The sequence below is a fragment of the Castanea sativa genome, chromosome 3, assembly GCF_040712315.1.
Source record: "Castanea sativa cultivar Marrone di Chiusa Pesio chromosome 3, ASM4071231v1".
NCBI lineage: Eukaryota > Viridiplantae > Streptophyta > Magnoliopsida > Fagales > Fagaceae > Castanea > Castanea sativa.
This window is the reverse complement of record NC_134015.1, coordinates 22,201,931-22,225,585: the sequence shown is the minus strand read 5'-3', so window position 1 is coordinate 22,225,585 and position 23,655 is coordinate 22,201,931. Positions and strand designations below refer to the sequence as shown.

At 36.3% G+C, this 23,655-nt stretch overlaps 1 protein-coding gene and 1 long non-coding RNA gene across 2 annotated transcripts; both read left to right on the top strand.

Annotated features, from left to right (window-relative positions):
- Positions 1 to 289: 289 nt before the first annotated feature.
- On the top strand, positions 290 to 1,671 carry LOC142629366 (uncharacterized). Its single transcript, XR_012843044.1, has 3 exons — positions 290 to 565; positions 1,052 to 1,284; positions 1,508 to 1,671. It is a non-coding gene; the product is annotated as an uncharacterized LOC142629366 (long non-coding RNA).
- An 18,965-nt stretch (positions 1,672 to 20,636) lies between these two features.
- On the top strand, positions 20,637 to 22,140 carry LOC142628680 (cell division protein FtsY homolog, chloroplastic-like). Its single transcript, XM_075802727.1, has 4 exons — positions 20,637 to 20,751; positions 20,880 to 20,948; positions 21,044 to 21,126; positions 21,736 to 22,140. The coding sequence occupies exons 1-4, from the start codon at positions 20,637 to 20,639 to the stop codon at positions 21,898 to 21,900; spliced, it is 432 nt and encodes a 143-aa protein (XP_075658842.1). The 3' UTR covers positions 21,901 to 22,140.
- Positions 22,141 to 23,655: the final 1,515 nt, after the last annotated feature.

Genomic DNA, 23,655 nt, shown 5'->3' with positions numbered 1-23,655 from the left:
ATATAAAAATAAATAAAAAATCAAATGCATAACAATTTTACTATTAGGTTTTTTTTCAATGCCTAAATCAATTCCCAAGAAGTCTACCTTTTCTTAACTCATCAATCTGATTCTAAAAAATAAAAAAAGCCTCATCAACCTTTTTTTTATTATTAAGAATTTTCTGACTTATTGTGGCAATTCAAAACTGCTGCGATAAGTAAATAGTTCGTCACAATAGGTTTTCTCTGTTTGAAAACGTATTATGGCGACTTAAGACTGGCGTAATAAGTCTAAATGTTGCCACAATAACTCTAACCCTATTTCCTTCTTAAATTTTCAGCTATCCACTCTCATACACACCTCTCACCAAATATCTTCTCTCTCTCTCTCTCTCTCATGGCTGAACGATGCCGCCACCGCCGCTGCCGATGCCGCCAAGACCAACGCCAACGCTCCACCTCCGTCTCTTCCCCACTCCTTTTTCCCCTTTGCCTTCCCTTTCCTCTTCACCCACACCCTTTGGGTCTTCCTTTCCACATCACCACCACAACCATTTCTCCTTCCCTTTCCCCTCAACCCTTTGGTAAGTGTTATTATAAAGTTTCTGTTTTGATTTTTGGTTTAGGGTTTTGATTTTGGGTATTAGTGAAGCTGGCGTTTGATTGGGATTTTTTTGATGGATTTGCTTCATGAGTTTCTGATATTTTGTGGTTTTTTGGGTATTTTAAGATTGTGATGGTAATGGATTGTTTTAGTTTTTGAGTAATTTGGGAATTTTGGCATCTGGGTATTAGTATGCTTTATTAGTAATTCTTGCTTACTTCATCGTTTTAGTTTTGTTACAACTGTTTGAATTTGGGTTCTAGTGCAAGTTTGATTCTACTTTTGCTATCTGGGCTTTTAAGTCTGAGCTGGTTTAGATTGGAATTTGGTTGTTTGGATAGTTAAAGTAAATGGTTGGATACATTAATATATTACCATTGTTATTTGTGTTTTTGGGTTTAGATTTTGTGTTGCTTTTAATTTAAAAGTACAGCTAACCAATTGTTTGGTTGCTATGCAAATTTAGAATAAAAAGGAAGAAAGATGAAGAAGTGAGAGTTATGCAGAAGACATGTTTAGCTTGATGATTTGCGTAAGAGAAGGCAGCTTATTATTAAGAAAAAATAAAAGAAGAGAAGACAACTTATTATAATTTCAAGATGTTGTATTTTTATTTTCCTTTACTCTGCCTTTGATTTCTCCAAAACATGTAATTATTTTTATAAATAAAAATATAGGAATGGACTCAACTAAGAGAGGGTTTGGATACACGTCTGCGTCTAAAGCATTCCGCTTTTTTTTTTTTTTTTTTTTTTAAGATCAGCGCTTAGTGCACTGTTCATGGGACATGAACAGTGCATATAAACAGTAAAAAAAGAGTAAACAGTAATTTTTTACGCATTTAAAAATTATTTTGCTACAGTGTTTTCAGTTTTTAGTTTTCAGTTTTCAGCAATAAGTTCTATCCAAACAGACCCTTAAGTCTAAATGCTGATTATATTGTGTTGGGCTAGTGTACCATTCATAGTGAATTGTCTTATTATAATGCAAAACCATGAATAATAAAGGATAGGTATATTGATTTAATGATGAATACAACTGAACAACTCATTGCTCAATGATGAGGATATGGTTCATGTTTGCTAATATATTCTGATTGTTGGAATATATATATATACACACATGCTCTGTTTGTTTCAGCATAAATATTTTCTAGAAAATGGTTCATTTTTCAAAAAGCATTTTATAGAAAATTGTATCATTTTCTAGTGTTTGGTAACGATCTTAAAAATGAACTTGAGAATATTTTCAGATGTTTGGTATGCAAATTTTTATTTTTATTTTTTAAATTTCTTGTGTAATTTAAAACATGCGTATTATGTAAACCAATGTAATCAATATAAATAAAATAAATAAAAAACCAAGAATGAATTTGGTTTTCATACTAAAATTTTGACAATAGATACAATTAAAATTAGTTGTCAAATTTTCATGATCTCTACCACTCATTTTGCTCATATATATAGACATTATTGCCCATACAAACATACGTACGTGTATATATATATATAAATCATTTGTCTATATACATAAAATTGACATGAGAATACATCTTTAATAAGTACAAATAACAGTAACTTTTAATTGTCTATTATTTTTGTTTGTACACTAATTCTCTACTATGGTCAACCACAAGTCTTTAATATTACTCGAAATTATGTATTTATATAATGTATCTACATAGTATATTATTACTACATAGTATCTGCATAATGTATCTACTAGCAAATACATTTCCCTAAACAATTATCATTCATTATATAACAATATTATTAATTTACCGTAAAGATTATCCTATGCAAAAGCAATTTTGAGCTGGCACTATGTTTAAAATTTGCGTCTTTTACTTCATTCATTCTTTCTTCTTCTTTTTTATTTTTTATATTTTTTTAGCACTTTTATGTGCAAAAAAGAACTAGCTAGAATCCATTAAACCAAAAATTTCTTAGAGAAAAAAATAAAATCAAGTTTGAAATTCAAAGTAAAGAATTGAAATTTTGGTAGAGAGGAATGAAATAATTACCGCTGCAAATATGTTCTCCTTTGCAAGTTAGTAGAGAGGAATGGAATAATTACTAAGTAATGAGGGGGAAAAAAAAATCTAATCAGAGAACTGTGTTATAAAGGAGAAAAGAAACATGGAGAGAGAGAGAGAGAGAGATCTATAAAAGAGGGGAGATAAGAGGTAGTGACAGTGAGGCTGTGAGGAAAGAAAAAGAAAAGGGAAGAGAGAAAAAGTAAGAAAGTGTACCGTGAGAAACAAGCCTTATTTTTATTAGGATTTTTCATTAACTAAAGATAGTTTTTCGTTGACTAGTTTTTTTTGTGCTACCAAATACTGAAAAATGTGCAAAACTATCTTTACAGAAGGTTTTTCAGCGAAACAAACAGAGCGATATATACACAAACACACTCATATGCATGGTTGTGGATACAAAGTAATGGAGATTAAATTGGTTTCATGCTCTTATTTTTGTCACCACGTAACAATATATATATTGGGTAAGGGTTAATTTAGAGCATTTATTATAATTTGAGATTATTACATTTCCAATCACAAAAAAAAAAACCTAGGGGTGTAATGAAAAATTATTTCACCGCACATAATACTCATCACACCCCTAGTTTTTTTTTTGTGATTGGAAAATGTAATAATCCCTGTAAGAACACAATTCAAATTCTCAATCTAAGGTTGGAAATGAGCTTGAAAGGCCCTTTTACAATAAATTTGTAGAGAGTGGGTTTCTAATCTAGTTCTCAAGGATGGTTTTAAATAACATAGAAAAGAACGGGCTCCGGGTCCAATGGCACAAAATAAAGAGTTATTTGTAAGAGTATAACTAAAAGCTCCTCCTCAGACACAATCCGAGGATAGTTTATAATATTGCTTCCTTAGGTTGGTTACAATTGTAGATTATCATATACTATTGTCTTTCTTCTTTATAGAAAGAAGCCCTCTCCTTGATCCGAAGGTCTTCCTCTTTATTTATACTTCCTCTTCTTCTCTTTATCATCTTCCACCTCATAGTTGTAAAGCTGGCTTGGGATACTTGTCCCATCAATTCTTCCCCAAAGTCCGCTGGGGTGAGGGACCAAGTTCCAAACCTCATGCTTAGGTCCCATCTTTCCATCTATGCAGTCAGTATATCAATTACAAAGCTTTTAATGTATGGGCGGTGGTAGCAGCTTTACCTTAGATATTCCACCGCTCTTTCGATTGTTCTCCACGTGTACCGTGTCTTCTCATAGTCATAGGATTTCTTATAACATAGCCCGGGGACACTAAACCTCTCTTCTTATGACCTCGGCTTAAAAACCCGAGGACAAATCTATTCCTCGGACGTAATTGGTCACTCGTTTATCATATCTTTATTTGGCATTTTCTTTATGAGGTACATTCATATACTCCTAGATCATTTGATGTCCTCGAATTTGGGTTTTTAGCCCAAAAGACTTTGTTGGGCCATCCTTGGTAAATTACTGAGCCCAATGCCCCTACAATAGCCCCTCGAGATTCTTTATTTCTTCACCTCGGGAGGAAAAGAGGATCTCGACTTAAATCTCCTTTTTGTCTTGCGGATTTTTGGCAATATTGCTGACGGGGACAATGACTTTTGAATTGCCCGTCGTATGTTCCCAATGCTCCGGCATGTGAAGCGCCCCTGAATTAATTTCTGGCGTCTCTATGTCCCCCATGTTTCAACGATGTGACACATATCCAACGGTTGAGAGTCGTTCCTGGGTTGAGACAGGAATTCTCCCGCTTCATAACTCCTTTTGATATATAAATACTAATTTTCTTCAAATCTTTCACACTACAATAACCTTATAACGTACCTGCCACATTTGCTACCTTCACGTGCCTTCTCATTTTACCAAATACTTTGTCCGAGGTAACCGTGCCTTCTTCTTTTTTAAAGTAAGTTCTCCCATACTCTCTCCCCTTCTTATCAGCTCTTTGTTTCTTTTGTTTTCTTTCTCTCCCTTTCTTTTTCTTTTTCTCTGTATCTTTCGTCCTTGGCATAGTTCTTTTTTAGTTTCTTCACACCCCCCCTTTTTCAAAGATGGGTAGATTTGCGTCCCTGGTGGATTCGAACGAAAAAATAGAACAATTCAAGGCTAAGTACCGAATCCCCTCAGACGTATCTATTAGGTACTATAACGAGGAGGAATATTTTGAAAAAAGAAAAACGGGGGAGTTAGTAATCCCGCTGATTGCATTCATCTAAGGGGGAATGAGAATCCCCATGGGAACCATGACTAGGGATTACCTTAGGGCTTTTAGATTAACTCCCACCCAGTGCGCCCCAAATGTCTTTAGGATCTTAGGTTCCATAGACGCTTTAAACGAGAGGATGAACCTAGGGCTTACTCATCACGACGTGAACTGGGTTTATAACCTCCATTACCTGACAAAGAAAGACGAATATTACCTAAAATCTAGATACCTAGAACTTAGGCTAATTCAGTGTCTGCCCGAATCTAATAAGGGTCTAAAAAACGACTTCCTGATCGTATCAAGAAATTGGCACGACGGCTTATCCTGTCCGACAAGGGAGGGGACTCCAGGTGAAGTTTTTGGTTTTTTTATCTAGAACCCTAAAAACCATTATTTTATATATATATATATATATATATATATATATATATATATTTTTTTTTTTGTCTTCTTATTTATTCTTACCCTTTTCCTTTTGGATAATTCTACAGATCCACACGCAGCGGATCGTCATCCTCTCCTTGTCGATTTTGGACGTTTGGACGAGATCCTACAAGTCGAAGTTTTTGTGCATACTAACGGCCAACTCCGAGCGGCTCATCTCATCCTCGGCTACAATCCAATTTCCAAAGCCTTTTAGGCACCGAAGTGCGTGATCAAAGCCAAGGACCCCCGCCTTCCTCGGATTAGCGTTGCCGTTGAAGGTTTCCTGCTACCGGAGGGGGCTCCTACTCCCCAAGTTACTCCGATCACTCAACCAATACAACCACCACAACCTGTTCCAGTTGGGATTCCCTTAGTCCCTATTCCTACACAATCCATACTTGGTGAAGCCACGTCTTCCCATCCTACTGTAAAGGAAGAAGAAAACATCGTCGAGGTATCTGATTCCGAGGACAAGTTCAAGGTTTTTAACCAACCCCACTCTCCCGAAGACTCAATTTCTATCCTCGGCACCTCTTCACAAGTCTTGCCAGCCATTGTTCACCAATCCGATAACATGGGCATTCAACGCAAGGTCAAGCCCAGTTTAAAAGATGTGCTTGAGGGTCACACAGGCTCTCAAGAGCCTCCTAAGGAACTGCACCCTAGGGCCCAGGATAAGGGTGCTGATAAAGGCCCTGAGTCTAGGCTCCCTCCTCCTCCTCCTCCTCCCCAAACTCAACGTACCAATGCGGCTGACCTTAAAAGGAAAAGGGATCAGCAGAAGGGAAAGGAAGTGATGGAGGTAGGGAAGGGCTCTCTTCCTAAAGAGCCCGAGATTGAAAAGGGTTGTAAGCAGGCCCGCACGGTGCAGACCAGGTCGGAAAAAAGGACCGAATTGCAGGTGACCGTGCAAGCTCCTCTATGGCTCCCTGACATTACCATGGACGACCGGGCTATTACCGTGGATGCATCCATCAGAAACTCTGATGAGGGGACTGCTGCGTGCGTGGCAGACGCATTGGAGCAAGCGTTGCTGCTCCTTGAGGATATGAGTGAGCTTAGAAAGAAAAGAGACCACAATGTCTTCATGATTCTAAAGAAGGAGCTTGCAATGGTAAGTTTCTCTTCTAAGCCTTATCTATTTTTATTGTATATATATATATATATATATATATATATATATATATATATATTTTATAAAACTTACACACACACACACATACACACACACACACACACATATATATATATATATATATTTTTTGTTCACAGGCTGGTCAATCTGCCCATAGGGCAGAAGAGATTGCCATCAGCTCATACAAGTCTCTGAGGGCCGAGGAATCAAGGCGTGAAGCCGCCCAAAGGATCTCGGACATTCAGAAGAAGAAGCTAGAAGGTCTCAGCCAAGTTGGTTAAGGCAGAGAGTGAAAGGTCAGGTTTAGAGGCTGATCTCAAAACAACCACTAAACAGGCCGAGGACCAGTGACTGATGCTCCGACAAGCCGACGAGAACCTCGCTGTAGCACGAAAGCTTATTGAGGATCTGAAAAAAGATCTGAAGGAGTCTGAGAGGGTTAAGGAGGAGGCCATCAAGGGCAAAGAGAAAGCCCTTGAAGAAAAGGAAAGAGCTAAAAAGGCAAAAGAAGAGGTTGAAAATTCAAAGGAGCTAGCTGAACAAGAAGGTTACGAGATAGGTGTGAAGGAGATCACGGAAACCTTCAAGGCTCAGGTTCCCGAGGTATGTAGACATTACTGCCTCCAAGTGTGGAACGAGGGACTTTCCTAAGCTGGGGTTGATGCCTCTTCTACTCTTTGGAAAGTAGAGAGTGTCTACTATCCTCCAGCAATTCGAGCTTCTGACGTTCCTCAAGCTGACAATGAAGCTACCCAGGTATCATCTAAGGATAAGAGAGGTGAACAGGCTGAACACTCAGCTCTTTCTGAAGATCTCCTCAAGCAAGTTGATCCAATACAAGAGAAGGCACTAGAAGACATACAGCCTTCAAATGACCTTCAGGAATCTTCCAAGGATGAGTTGGGTGACCAAGCAAATCCGATAACTTTGAAGGATGATTCCAAAGGCAAAGGAATTGTCGATGAGGCCTCGGTGCAGCTTCCACCTCCTCAAGACCCTAAAGGCCCTCTAAAGATAAAATTGAAGCAGTGACTGCTTTTCCTTAGTTTTGGTTTTTTCTTTATTTTCTGCTAAGTGTAATTTCGCAAGTTCCTTGTAATTACAAAATACTTTCTGAATCTAATATAAGCGCAAGTTCTTTTTTGTTTGATGGCCTTCACTTTTGTTTTGTTTTGCCATATATTTAGAACAGTAATCCTTTCGCCCTTATTAATTTACTAAAGTCAAAGCCAAAAACTGGATCAAACTTGATACTATAGGCAGGTTCAATATGCCAGGAGATGCATTAAGTGATGCTCATGGATTTCTTATCTGTTTATCACTATCTCAAGGAGACTTTTAAGCAGTTGATTTTTCATTTAGACCTCTAGTTTGATTTATGTCAAATATATGAAATAAGGTATATGGTCTAATGACCTAGGCATACCAAGCTTTGATACTTTAAGAAAAAGAAAAGGAATGTTAATTTTCCCAAAGTAGATGATTTGAGGACCAGACATAACTAAGGTTCTGTTTAACACTTGGTAAAAAATATCAATTTAGACGAGGTATGTGGTCCGAGGATCCTAGCACACCAAGCTTCAGTTTGATACTTAGATGAAAACAATTGAAATGTTAATTTTTCCAAAGTAGATGATCCGAGGACCAGACATAACTAAGGTTCTGTTTAACACTTGATAAAAAATATCAATTTAGACGAGGTATGTGGTCCGAGGACCAGACATAACTAAGGTTCTGTTTAACACTTGATAAAAAATATCAATTTAGACGAGGTATGTGGTCCGAGGATCTAGGCACACCAAGCTTCAGTTTGATACTTAGATAAAACACTTGAAATGTTAATTTTTCCAAAGTAGATGATCCGAGGACCAGACATAACTAAGGTTCTATTTAACACTTGATAAAAAAAATATATCAATTTAGACGAGGTATGTGGTCCGAGGATCCAGGCACACCAAGCTTCAATTTGATACTTAGACGAAACAATTGAAATGTTAATTTTTCCAAAGTAGATGATCCGAGGACCAGACATAACTAAGGTTCTGTTTAACTCTTGATAAAAAATATCAATTTAGACGAGGTGTGTGGTCCGAGGATCCAGGCACGCCAAGCTTCAGTTTGATACTTAGATGAACGAAGACAATGAACGCAATGCAGTTTTAACAAAAATGGCCAAAGTGCCTTTCATTTAATAATAGTACCTTCATAGGTTATTTACATTCCAAGGACGTTGTACAACATGTTCGTCCAAATCCTCAAGATTGTAAGCCCCTATTCCTGCGACCAAAGTAATACGATAAGGTCCTTCCCAGTTGGGCCCTAGTTTTCCCCATGCTGGATTCTTTGTTGTGCCCAAAACTTTCCTCAATACCAAGTCGCCAGGTGCAAGAGGTCGCAGTTTTACATGAGAATTATACCCCTGTTTGAGCTTATGTTGATAATAAGCTAGTTGAACCATGTCATTCTCCCGTCGTTCCTCAACTAAGTCTAAATTTCTCCTCAATAGATCATCGTTGCTATCTGGAATGAAGGAGCTTTTCTTTAGGGTTGGGAACCCAGTTTTTAGGGGTATTACTGCCTCGGCTCCATAAGTCATGGAGAAGGGCGTTTCTCCTGTGGATCTTCGTGGGATAGGTCGATATGTCCACAAGACATGTGGCAGTTCTTCCACCCACCTTCCCTTAGCGTCACCTAACCTTTTTTTGAGTCCATTAACTATCACTTTATTGACAGCCTCGGCTTGGCCATTCCCTTGAGGGTAAGCTGGAGTGGAATATCTATTCGTGATGCCCAAATCACAACAATATTTCCTAAAGGCTTTGCTATCAAATTGTAAACCATTATCTAAAATGAGAGAATGAGGGATGCCAAACCTGGTAACGATGTTTTTCCATACAAATTTTTTCGCTTCCATGTCTCTGATATTTGATAATGACTCAGCTTCAACCCATTTGGTGAAATAATCCATTCCGACGAGGAGCCATCGCCTGTTTCCTGTTGCTTTTGGGAAAGGTCCAACAATGTCCAAGCCCCATTGAGCAAAAGGCTAAGGGCTAGATAGAGGATTAAGGACACCTCCTGGTTGATGTATGTTTGGAGCGAATCTTTGACATTGGTCACACTTCTTCGCATAATCCTGCGCCTCCCTCTGCATATTGGGCCACCAATAGCCCTGAGTAAGGGTTCTATGAGCCAAAGACCTTCCCCCAGTGTGACTTCCACAAATCCCTTCATGCAACACTTCCAAAAGTAACTCCGTTGCCTCAGGGTGCATACATAACAAATATGGTCCCGAAAAAGAGCGTTTGTATAATTTATGGTCCTCGGATAACCAAAACCGAGTTGCTTTCCTGGGAATTTTATCTGCTTCGACTTTTTCTTTAGGCAGGATATCATCTTTGAGAAAAGTTACTATTTGATCCATCCAACTAGGCCCTGTCCTAATTTGAAGAATTCGAGTGACGTTACCATTCGTCTCAGCAGGTTTCAGCAGATCTTCGACAAGGATAACCCGTGGTAAGCTTTGCGCCAAGGATGTTACGAGTGTGGCTAATGAATCGGCATGGGTATTCCAACATCTGGATACATGTAATAATGAAAAAGACTCAAATTTAGATTGCATACATCTAACCTGGGTTAGGTATCCTTGCATTCTTGAATCTCTAGCTTCTAGCTTCCCTTCTACTTGGCCTACCACCAATAATGAATCCGAGAACATTTGTACCGTCTTCCCTTCCATTTTATGAACCATGTTCATCCCTGTGAGGACGGCCTCATATTCTACTTCATTGTTGTTGGCCGAGAACCCCAATCTCAAAGATTTCTCAAAAGTAATTCCCTCCGGGGATACCAAAACTAGTCCCACACCAGATCCTCTCTGATTTGCTGCTCCATCAATGTGCACTTTCCATAACGGAGGCTCTTTGCATGAAATCATGCCTATTGATTTTTTACCCACACTTGATCCTTCAATATATTCTTCTAATGAGGGCTCAGTAAATCCGCCACAAGATCCGCGATGACTTGCCCCTTTATAGAGGTGTGAGGCGTATATTTGATGTCAAAAGCTCCTAGGATAGTGCCCCATTTCACAATCCTTCCCGTATAATCCGCACTCTGAAGTATAGATTTGAGAGGGAGTTGTGTAAGGACAACCACCGTATGGGATTGGAAGTAATGAGGAAGCCTTCGTGTAGCATGCACCACCGCTAAAATAGCTTTCTCTAGTGGAAAATAACTCACCTCGGCTTCATGCAGAGACTTGCTTACATAATTAACTGGCCTCTGGATATTACTATCATCTCATATAAGAACCAAACTAACTGCATGATTAGCTACTGCAATATATGCAAATAGAACTTCATCAATTTCTGGCCGAGACATAATGGGTGGTTGCGAGAGATACTCTTTAAGCTATTGAAAAGCCACCGCACACTCCTCGGTCCATTCAAAACCCTTCCATTTATTCAACAACTGAAAGAAAGGCCTACATCTGTCCGTGGACCGAGATATAAATCGGTTGAGGGCAGCGGTCATACCTGTTAGTCTCTGTACTTCTTTAGGATTCCGAGGTGGGTGTAAGTTGTTAATGGCCTTAACCTGAGCAGGATTCACCTCAATTCCCCGGTGAGTTACCATATAGCCTAGAAACTTGCCTGATCCCACACCAAAAGAACATTTAGAGGCATTGAGTCGCAATTTATACTCTCTTAGCATTTGAAAAGTGTTGCTCAGATCTTCCAAATGCATAGAAAATGCTTTACTCTTTACCACCATATCATCCACATATACCTCAATAATCTCTCCCAGCTATGTCTCAAACATTCTCGTCATCATCCTTTGATAGGTAGCCCCTGTGTTTTTCAAACCAAACGGCATTACCTTATAATGGTAGTTTCCTGTGGGAGTGACAAATGCAGTCTTCTCCTGGTCCTCCACAGCTAAAGGTATTTGGTGGTAACCTTGGAAAGCGTCAAGAAAACTCATCCGAGGATGTCCAATAGTAGCGTCCACCAATTGATCAATTCGAGGCATTGGGAAAGAGTCCTTCGGCAAGCTTTGTTCAAATCTGTGAAGTCCACACAAACTGTCCATTTCCCATTCTTCTTTTTTACCACTACCGTATGGGCTAACCATTCGGGATAAAAAACTTCTTTGATAGCACCCGCCTTCTTGAGTTTCAGTACTTCCTCTTTCACAGTCTCGGAATGCTCTTTAGAGGACCGCCGAGGTGGTTGCCTCCTTGGTACCGTAGCTGGATTGACCTTTAAATGATGAAAAATGAAACTTGGATCAACCCCAGGGGCCTCATAAGCATTCCATGCAAATACGTCCATGTTTTTTCTTAAAAACAAAATCAGCTCTTTCTTCTCCTTCTGTGACAATTGAACCCCTACCTGAAAGAACTTCTCAGGGTCGTCATCTATGAGAATCTTCTCCAATTCCTCACATGCAGGTTTATATACCTTGGCTGCGCCAAAATACTTTGATTGCTACGCCTCTCCGCCAACCGAGGACGAGGACTCCAGCTCAGGTTGACGCAGAATTGCAGCCGTGATACACTGTCGAGCCACAGATTGACTCCCAAGTAGCTCCACCACTTGGTCTCCAGAATGAAACTTAACCTTAACATGCAAGGTTAAGGAACCAGCTCCCAACGTATGCAACCAAGGTCTTGCCACAATTGCCGTGTAGGGAGAATAGGCATCCACTATGATGAAATCTACGTTTACCACCTCTGGGCCTAATTGTACAGGTAGTCTAATTTGTCCTTTTGGAACGATAGCCTTTCCCTCGAAACTTATCAAGGGTGAGTCATACGCCATAAGATCTTCAAGCTTTAATTTTAAACCTCTAAACAAGTCAGGGTACATGATATCTGCGCCACTGCCTTGATCGACCATCACCCTCTTCACATCATAGTCCCCTATTCTTAGGGTTACCACCAAGGCATCATCATGAGGCTGGATAGTCCCCACTTTGTCCTCTTCTGAGAAACCTAAAACTGGTAGGACACTTGCCTTAATTCTCTTCGGCTGATCCCTTGACTCCTCGGCCAAAGTCCGAGCCACTGACATCACCCTAAAGGGAGTTGAGCCAGTCCTTCTAGGTGCCGCGAAAATTACATTGATTGTACCTAGAGGAGGCCTTGACGAAGGGCCACCGTGGTTTGCCACTCCTGATTGGTTTCCTTGCCCATTAGGCTGATACAGGAATTGCTTTAGCTTTCCCTCTTTGACCAACTACTCTAAATGATTCCACAGAGTGCGACAATCCTCGGTGGTGTGACCCCTCTCCTGGTGATAATGGCAGTGGAGATTTTGGTTGCGTCTCAAAGGGTCCTCTGCCATCTTATTTGGCCATTTGAAGAAAGACTCATGCCTGATTTTCTCCAATAGCAGCTGCACTGGTTCTTTGAAAACGGTGTTGACCACTTGTGGGGGCATATGACCAGCTTGTCTGGGAAAATCTCTTGCAGGCCTATTGTTGTTGTATCTGTTCGACCTGAAATCCCTCCTTTCCTGTGGGATAACCTTCGTCTTACCCTTTCCCTGCTGCTGATCTTCCTCAACCCTTCTGTACTCGTCGATGTGATCCATAAGCCGGCAGACGCTTCTGACAGGCTTTTTCGTCAAAGACTTCCTTAAGTCATGCTCCGTCGGTAGGCCGACCTTGAAGGTCCTTATCGCCACATCATTGAAGTCCCCATCAATTTCATTGAACATCTCCCAATACCTATCCGAATACGTTCTCAGGGTTTCCCTATCCCTCATGGCCATGGATAATAATGAATCTAATGGCCGAGGAACTTTACTGCACGTGATGAAGCGAGAACCAAATGCTCTAGTAAGCTCCTTGAAAGAGCTAATAGAGCCTGCTTGTGAATGACTCGTACTTCTGATAATGTGCGTAGTATGTACACTGCCTTCCCAGTTCTCTCCTTGATTAGGATGCAAGGAGTGATCCTCATGCTGGGAGCCTACGGACTCTGCATTGCGTTGTGGTCCTGAGCCCACCATGATGTTCTAAACTTCCTCAAAGACTAAATTCCCACAGACGACGCCAATTGTAAGAACACAATTCAAATTCCCAATCTAAGGTTGGAAATGGGCTTGAAAGGCCCTTTTACAATAAATTTGTAGATAGTGGGTTTCTAATCTAGTTCTCAATGATGGTTTTAAATAACATAGAAAAGAACGGGCTCTGGGCCCAATGGCACAAAATAAAGAGTTATTTGTAAGAGTATAACTAAAAGCTCCTCCTCGGACACAATCCAAGGATAGTTTATAATATTGCTTCCTCAGGTTGGTTACAATTGTAGATTATCATATACTGTTGTCTTTCTTCTTTACAGAAAAAAGCCCTCTCCTTGATCCGAAGGTCTTCCTCTTTATTTATACTTCCTCTTCTTCTCTTTATCATCTTCCACCTCATGGTTGTAAAGCTGGCTTGGGATACTTGTCCCATCAATTCTTCCCCAAAGTCCGCTGGGGTCAGGGACCAAGTTCCAAACCTCATGCTCAGGTCCCATCTTTCCAACTATGCAGTCAGTATATCAATTACAGAGCATTTAATGTATGGGCGGTGGTAGCAGCTTTACCTTAGATATTCCACCGCTCTTCCTATTGTCCTCCACATGTACCGTGTCTTCTCGTAGTCATAGGATTTCTTATAACATAGCCCGGGGACACTAAACCTCTCTTCTTATGACCTCGACTTAAAAACCCGAGGTAAAGCTATTCCTCGAACGTAATTGGTCACTCGTTTATCATATCTTTATTTGGCATTTTCTTTATGAGGTACATTCATGTACTCCTGATCATTTGATGTCCTCGGATTTGGGTTTTTAGCCCAAAAGACTTTGTTGGGCCATCCTTGGTAAATTACTAGGCCCAATGCCCCTACATCCCAAATTATAATAAATGCTCTAAATTAATTCTTACCCAAAAAATAGAAGAGCCTCTGAGTACGCGCGTGAGCGCGTGCTCAGAGGCTAGTATTTAATTAAAAGTTTGTTTTATATGTTAATTTATAAAATTAAGAAAAAAAAAAAAGAGTAAGAATTTGTTTGGGAACAGTTTAACTAACTTTTTACTAAAAGTATACTAAAAGATAGAGTAATGCTACAGTCACAAATGTAGTATTTTAATCCTAAAATTTGGCCATGTACTCACATCCATACCAAAAAGTAAAAAATAGCTTAAATTTAAAATTTAACAACTGCCATTTTTTTTTTCTTTTATGTGAAAAGACTCAAATTTTTTTGGTTTTAGGTTTTTTTTTTTGGTTATGGAAAGGCACCAAATGTGCATCCACGTTTTTTTTCTTTTTAGTGGTGTTGCTGTTCTTCTTTATTTATGACAGTTATCAAGTTGTATTTAATCCTAAAATGCAGTATTTTAATCCTAAAATTTAGCCATGTATTACACATCCATAACAAAAATTTTAAAAGAGCTTATATCTAAAATTTAGCAACTACCATTTTTTCTCTTTTACGGTAAAAGGCTCAATTTTATTTCTAAAATTTAGTGTTTTAATCCTAAAAGTTAGCTACTTACTACACATCCATACCAAAAGTTAAAAAGAGTTTAAATTTCAAATATATAAACTACCTTTAAAACTGAAAAAATGTACATAACATTTTTTATGGAGTAGTAAATTAATAATTATAAAAAAAAATGTAAATTGAATTTCACATAGAAGTATACAAATGATAAATATAGTTTATGTTACAAAAGAAATTTTTTTACAACAATTTCTTATATAACAACCACTTTATGTGAGGTTTGAATCACACAATAATTCTTGTAAAGTCTGCCACCTGAACTTATCTAATAGTCCGTATTCCATTCTAATGCCTCCTCAATGCAATCCAATAAATTTGTGCATACGTCAACCTGAAAGAGATAAAAGAGTTAGAAAAAAAAAAGAAGAAGAAGGAAACTTTAATAAAACAAAAAAAGAGTTTGTGTTTGTTTTAAATTGAAAATCCAATGAAGTAGCGAATATTTATTGATTGGATTAATCATGATCAATGGATAGTAGGAAAATTTTGTTCTTATGGATCACAATGCGACACGCTATTGATAAAATAGGATTACAATTTATGTGCGAGCCAAGGCAATCCTTTTGTATTAAAAAAGAAAACCCAGTAAATTACGAAACAAATATTTAACAATTCACATCTTAAGTAATATTGATACATGCTGCATTAACCAAGTTTTCAATTCAATTTTGTGAAACATTATTCAACCAATTTACTTTCCCATTTACACATCTTGTCAATGTGGGACTGACCATACAATTCAATGCAAAATCACTATATATAAAAAGGCTTATCACAGTGTGATGAAAGTTCTCACCATTACATATAGTTCAAGTCGGAGGAGGTCCACGGAATGAGTTTTCGGCTCTTGAACTGAAGAAGAAAGTTAGTCATCGCAAGGATCCAAAACACGAAACAAAGAAACACTATTTGTGTTTTATGATCTATCACTGCAAACCAAGTAGCATAATCCCCTAGAAAAATCCTAAATTTCAACCCAAAAAAAAAAGGCAAAAAAGAGTTTGTGTTTAATTCTAGGCCAAAACAAAAAGTAAGAACCCTTACCAATATTCTTTTTCAAGGAGTTAGTTCAAGCACAAACCCTCCTTTTGAAATTTCAAAGTCATCTACGGGTAATAACCCACTGTAAAACACTCTTGAATCCCTAATCACATTCACCCACGGGTAAGTACTTCTCAAACTATGATAAACAAAGAAAGTTAATGATAAACAAAACAAAACAAAGAGGAACTTGTAACAGATAGAATTTGAAAAGTTGATGGAGTCTTGGATAGTGTCTGTTTAAATTGCTTACAAACCAAATCCGAAAGTGGAAGAAAAAGAAAAGAAAGGAGGATGTAGAACTAAACATAGAAACTGCAAAGCGTACGTGAGTTTATGAGTCTTAAAGTGGAGGAGTTTTAATTTACAAATTTATCCCCGTTAATTGAAAACTTGTAAGTGGGTCTGATGAGGGTATTTTATATATATATATATATAATTTTTTTTTGAAAATCTAATTTATAAGTGAATAATCAATTTGAAAATCAATAGGAGAGTGTCCCTACTTTTTAGGTAATGTTTTAGTGGAAGTTAAAGTTGCATTTTTACCAGATTATCCTTTAATTTTGTCTCTACTTAAACATAAAGGTGTAGGGGCAGTTTTGAACTAAAAAATAGGAATCCAAACAGGGGAAGCCCCTTAAATAATAGTATAGACATATAAGATAGTTTTTTACGAATATCTTTTATGAACAATTTTATAAGAAGTTGACCATTTCGCCCATTGGTTTTATGAAAGGCTGAATGATTTGATTTCACATCCTTCATTTGTATATTGTTTTGTTTTAGAGTCTATTGCAAAGAATGGTCAAGCTAATAAAGTAAGTTTCTTCTTCTTTTTTTCTTTTTTTTGCCTTTGTTCCATAACTATTCCCAAGTTTCAATTATTCTTATTCTTATTAATTGGAATTCTATAGCGTTCACTTATTTTTCTGCTGGATCAAAGATCATAGGCATTTTTTTTTGTTAATTTATAGTGATTGGTTGATATTGGGGATATGCTTTACTGCTTGTTTATGTTCCCATCAAGCATGCATTTATTTGTTATCTATGTTTGCCTAATAGGAGAAAGCATGATGGTGATGATGTTAGGAAACTTTGTCAAAGTGAGGTTTAAAAAATGATTGCTTTAAATCCAGTTCTTAGGAAATTCAAGGTGGGCTAGTGGTTACTTCTAGAGCATTCAATATTAAAGTTGTAAATGTCTCACTCTATTTTCCTAGAGCATATGCTTCTTGTCAATATTTCAAACATGAATCAAGCAAGTGTCTTTAACATATGCATTCATCTTTCCACTCAGTTTAGTTGATAATTTTATTTTGCTTTGCCATTTTGTTTTTTACTAAAATAAAAAACAACTCAATTCTGACGGTTGGATTTGTTATTGCCAGATTAAACATTTCGTGGCTACTACAATAGTATTGAAAGGTCTTGGCGTTTAGTACTAGAATGCTCTTTATACTTTGAGTTCATTTTCTCATTTTTCCTTTATTTGATGAATTGGGTACTAAACTATGCATTGAATTCAGGCTTTACTAGTGTCTGATTTTGGGCCAAGGATCACCATTAAGATTGTGGAGAACTTGCGGGAAGATATATTGTCGGGAAAGCTTAAGTCAGGGAGTGAGATTAAGGTGTTGATACTGAGCTTTTGTTTTGTATATTTAGTATGACATTCATTGTTCTTTGTTTGGATTTTTATGTTTTATATGTTGGGGCTTGGTTTTGTTAACTTGGGCTGAATTGTAGCTTAATTTTATAAATAAGCTAACTAGCTATAGACTATAGTATTAAATTGAGCTGGGCTCAGTTTATTTTTTTTGTACTTGGTACTTTCTGGATCATTGATATGTAAATTGTGATGTTTCTAGGATGCACTAAAGAAGAGTGTGTTGGAATTGATAACTACGAGGGGCAGTAAAACCGAGCTTCAACTCGGATTCTGGTTTGTGTGTTTTGAAGCATTGGTTTTTGCCAATTGTTATGTTTTACTAGATTTTGGTAATGTCATCAAGTTGGAGTTTTTATGTTGGTTTAACTTTTTGTTTTACTATAGGTTTTTTGTTTCCTTGAAAAGATTCCAAATTATTTTTCTGTTGAACCATATTTGCGGAGGTCTATTATAGTCAGGGGCGGAGGGAGGGGGGGGTGAGGGGGGGCAGGTGCCCCCCCTGAACTTGCAAATTTTTTTACATATAATTATAATATAGTATATTGGTATGTTGTGGAATATGGAGTGGATGAAGTGGTAGTCTGTAGAGGAGAAAAGTGAAAAGAAAAGTGATCAAAAGTGAAGATAAAGATCAGAGAGAAGGGAAATAATATGTGTGGAGGAAAAAAAAAAGAAAAAAATAATAAAGAAATGTGTGGATGAAGAAAAAAGAGAGAAGGGAAAAATAGAATAAAAAATAAAAATTAAGAAATGCTATCATAATATTTTCACAATATTTTTACAATAAATCTTAAGTGTAGGGTAGTTACTAGCTAATACTAGTGAATAAAAAAAATTTAAGTGGTGTGTTCAAATTAAAATCAATAACAACTTACCACACATGATTTGTTGTGAAAGTATTGTACAAATGTTGGGAACATGGCACTTCATATTAATATCAGATGATTTTACAAGTTATTATATTATTTCCACAAGTGCTCCACTAGATTTGTTAAAAAAATACCATTGGAAAATTAAAACTATTACTGTTAGGTTTTGTTATTTTTATTCCTAAATTTAATACACGAAAACTAAACTCACGTTATTTTTTAAAATTATATATATATGTTTAACTTAGTTAAAAAAAACTTAAAATATATTTTTTTAATTTTTATTATTTAAAAAAATTAATTATATTATTTATGATGTTATCGGTTTGACTACCGATCTGACCAAAAAACCAGTAACCAGTCTCTTTTTCGATTCTTTTATCGTACTGGTTTTTAAAACCATGATTTTATGTTAGATTCTATATGGTAATTATATTAGCATATAGTTGTTTATTTCTTTTGTTATTAATATTGATAAATTTTTTTCGGATTCATTTTTTTACTTTAAAAATCTTGTCTTCTAATCTTGCCCCCTCTGACCTAAATTTCTAGTTCCGCCACTGATTATAGTTGATTGATATTTTATCAATTACAGCTCGGAAAAATTTCATCAAGTTAATAGACTAGAGTAAAGTTGACATATAGATCATTTTATTATTAAAAGGAATTCTTCAAATTTTAAATGAAATTCCAGAGTATAGCAAGCAATAAAATGATATTCTGATAAACTGCTTTTGCAGGAAAACTGGCCTATAGACTGAAAAATGAAGGGGCCATGGTAAGATTATTGCTTGAGTATTGCTTTTCCTACAATGAAATATAATGAGTTGAGTGCCTTACAAAGAATAGAAGAGAAGCCTGGATTTTTGTGTTCATTTGAGAATCTGAACTGGACTTAGTAAGATACCTTAGTTGTTTTGGCATGTGATATGATTACGAAGACAAGTAGTTGATTGAAAAAGGAAAAAATGTGAATAATATTTTGTGTTCTAATTTTATGTTGTTAATCCTTCAGAGCATATTACGTCACATAAGAATATTGTTGTTTGTTAATTTTAATGTTTTCTGGTCATAGGCCATTTTGGGTTTTGGGTTCTTGTTAAACAACTTTAATATCTGGAGTTGTTCATGTTAAGATATTGAAAATTGAATACAAAGTATATGGTGTATGTTCAAAATAAAAAGTGTCATTCCTCAGGTTGCTTTCACTGGTGTCCACAAGTTCAATCTTGGTTTAAATAACCTTTTATTGGTAGGTTGATTTATGTTTCTCTAACAAATAGGTAAAAATACAAATTTCCTCCATTACTATGAGGTATTGAGGTTGCTATCATTTTCCTCCCTCGACTTTCAAAACCTGCAATTTACATTGATGCCGATGTGACCCTTCTGTCAAGAATCACTAAATTTGAGCCGTTAAACTCGAATGTATCAAAACAATTTTGTTTTTGACATAAATAGAAAAAAAAAATGTTAAAAGTAAAATAAATATAAAAATTCTCAATTAATTGAAATTTATTTTTTTTAAATCCCACCATGATTGCCATTACCACCACCTAGAAGGCTAGAACTTCCAAGCCCAAAAGTAAAAAAAAAATTGTCTCTACCATGCTTCGGCAGCAATATACCCTCAAGCCACAACACCTTCCACTAACAACTGTTATGCTTCTTCACCAAAAAATCCCCAAAATACCCAATCAAGGTAAACCATTCCTATAACCCAAAAATGGCCAGCTCCATTACACACCATGATGATTCTCCCATCACCTAACTAGCAGCAATGGCCAGACCCACGCCTGAACCCACATACAACTACTGCACCTGTGTAGGGGTCAGGATCTTTTAGAAATACTATAAGTGTCTGATACTTGAGCAATCTCATTTGGGATGGACACTTTTCTGTACAAATACAAATTTTTTTTTATTTATTTAAAAGTATGTACAAATACAAAATTATAAACCAATATTATTGATCTTATTCTAGATGAAGCTAATGTTCTCAATATTTAAATAATTTGACTTATTTTTGCTGATTCTCCTTTGCATTTCTAATATTTGTTGAGTGGGGCATGCCTTATTCACAAGTTAGTCTTCATTCCATTTTAAAAATATTTCAAATATTTATGGCAGCAAGTGATACTTTTAGAGCAGCTGCTAGTGATCAGCTGGAGATATGGGCTGAGAGGACTGGATGTGAGATTGTTGTTGCTGAAAAAGATAAGGCTAAAGCATCATCAGGTAGACAACTAAATTATAATAGTACAATGAATTCATTCTGCATATTGTTTCCATTGTTTTTGTCTGTAAAAGTTTTATTTGTTATGTTATACTTACTAATTCATGATATTAAAGTGCTTTCTTAATAGTTCTTTCACAAGCTGTGAAAAGAGGGAAAGAACAAGGTTTTGATGTAGTTTTATGTGACACATCTGGACGTGAGTACCCTGGACTTTCATGCTTAGCTTTTAGTATACTTTAATGTGCCTCTTTGTGGATTAAATTTCAGTACATTGTAATTTTATGTTGTCAGGTCTCCACACTAATTTCAACCTGATGGAAGAGTTGATTGCCTGTAAAAAAGCTGTGGGGAAAATTGTTCCAGGTGCACCAAATGTAAGCTGAAAGTGTAGCACCTTATCCTTATTTTTACAACTAAAGCATTATGTGTTTAATTGTATAAGAACCTTGTAGCATGCCTGAGAAATTGGAGGTGGGCTTGTATGATGTGATGCTAAAGTATGACTTCATGTCTGTTTGTTGCTTTGTCCCTAGTTGCCAATAAACAAGTGGCAACATAAATTTTATAAAAAAAAAATTCCTTCCTTTCTTTCTTTCTATGAAAGCTAATATTATTTGCTGTGGTTGTATACCGTTTTGGTATCCTCTTATTGAAAACAATTTTTTTACTTATCCAAAAAAAGAAAGAAAAAGTTATTTCTTATGTGCTTCTATATGCTGGTTCCATCCAGCTTTTGTGGTCATGTATGTAAAGATTTCTTAAGTGAAAAATATAACATGTAAGGTGGATGCCTAATAATATTATGACTGCAGTTATTCCATCTCCAGTAGCCATCTCTCCTGGTCTCTTTGATGGCTCTTGGTGTTATGGAGAATGGCTTACATAAATTTCAGCCTTCATACTTGATCATATGACTGGAGACTCGTTAAACAAAAGTTGTTGGTCTTTAAGACTGGTCTAAGATTATGCCATTATATGTGTAGGAGATCCTGCTAGTTTTGGATGGGACAACTGGTTTGAACATGCTACCACAAGCAAGAGAGTTCAATGAAGTAATATTTCCTTCTTTGCCTTCCACATTAAATATTTGGGTACTAATTATTAATATTATTATTATTATTATTGTCAATCAAACAAAAAGATTTTGATATAATGGTTGCTGGACTGGTTTTTATTATGCAATACAACTGAAGTTGAGAAGAAAAGGCTCCCTTCAAGTTTCCCTGGAAATTTTTGACTTGGAACTTTTGATACAAGCGGTTGGAATTACGGGATTGATTTTATAATAAATTTTCAAACTATGATCTATATATGTTATAATTGGAAAATTTATTATAAAATTCTAGACACTTGGAATGTATTATTTTGTATATAAAATTCTAGACATTTGGGATTTAATTATTGATATGGTGAAATAAAAATATTTAGTTTCTTGGTTTAATGTGATATTGTATTTGTTATTGGAAAACATGAATTGTGGTTTATTATAGTTGCTATAAAATAGGTATTGGAAAATATGTATTGTAAGTACATTACAGGTGCTAAAATTTTTTTTTTTAAAAAGACCTATTCTTGCGCTTTGAAAACCGCTGGAATAGGGGTTGGGCATAAGATATGGGCCTTTAAATTATATTATTTAAAGACCTATACTAGTACTTTTGAGTACGTTGGAATAGGTACTGCCTATGCCAGGGCTTTCAAAAGTATTGATATGGTCCTTTTAAATTATATTCATTCAAGATCTATACCAGCACTTTTGAGAACACTGGAATAGGTACTGCCTATGCTAGCGCTTTCGAAAACGCTTGTATAGATTATATTCATAGTTCCGTAAAGGCTATCCCGACACAAGTAAAAACGCTAGAACATGGTTTGAAAAGCACCAAAACTTATCTCAGTGCTTTTGAAAAGCACTGGTACAGGTCTGGCAGCCCTATACCGACTGTCACTGTGCGGCAGTTTGGAGCGTCGGGAAAAAAAAAACACCGAGATAGAAATTTTGACCCTATTCCAGCACTTTGTTGAGCAATCCCAACGGTTTTGCAGACGCTAGGATAGCCCCAATTTTTTGTATTGCAGGCTTAGTTTTTACTATGGCTTTTGGTGTTCTACCTTCTACTTTGGTTGTTTCATTGTAAATAAGAACCTTACTGATTCTTTTAGAAAAAAATTAACAACAAAAAACAATATTAATCGATTATTTGTGACGCAAGTGGAAAGGCACAAGAAATAAAACACAACTACTTCAAAAAAATAACCTTGAATCTATAAGGAGAGAGATTAGAATCCACCATAATAAGATTATAGGAAAACTCTCAAATTTTATTAAATAAAAATTATGAATTGCCTTGGAGGCTACAATGCATCTAAAACAATAAATAAAACCAATATATATATATATATATATAAATATATATATATATATATATATATATATATATATATATATATCCTCGATGGCTAATGATTTTCTCTATTAAAAATATGATAAAAACATAAAAATTGAAGTGAATTCAAACTTTGAATCAAAGTGTCATCATTTGACATTTTGACCAGCTAGGGATCAAAGTTTTGTTCAACACTTCACCTCTACCTAAATTTTGTTTGGCACTTAGGGGTAGGCAAATGACACTTCAAGTGTGTTTTCCTTTCATTTGGTGAGTGGTTTGAGTGATAGCCCCAGGGACGGAACCAGAATTCATACCCGAGGGGGCCCAAAGCTTAAAACCAAAAAAAAAATTATGAAAGTAAAAACTAACATCTATTTTATATTCAAAAAAATATTACATACAAAATAAGTGTTTCTTATTTTGTGCACGATTTTTGTTTAGTCCATATTTATTTATTTATTTTGTTTTTGTAGTTAAAGGGGCATGAATTTTATTTATTTATTTATTTTCTTG

Excerpts from the sequence above, each read along its gene's own strand:
- LOC142628680 (XM_075802727.1), top strand. The coding sequence starts at position 20,637 with ATGGCAGCAAGTGATACTTTTAGAGCAGCTGCTAGTGATCAGCTGGAG. Across the intron at positions 20,752-20,879 it reads TAAGGCTAAAGCATCATCAG|TTCTTTCACAAGCTGTGAAA; the intron begins GTAGACAACTAA and ends CTTTCTTAATAG. Across the intron at positions 20,949-21,043 it reads TTTATGTGACACATCTGGAC|GTCTCCACACTAATTTCAAC; the intron begins GTGAGTACCCTG and ends TTATGTTGTCAG.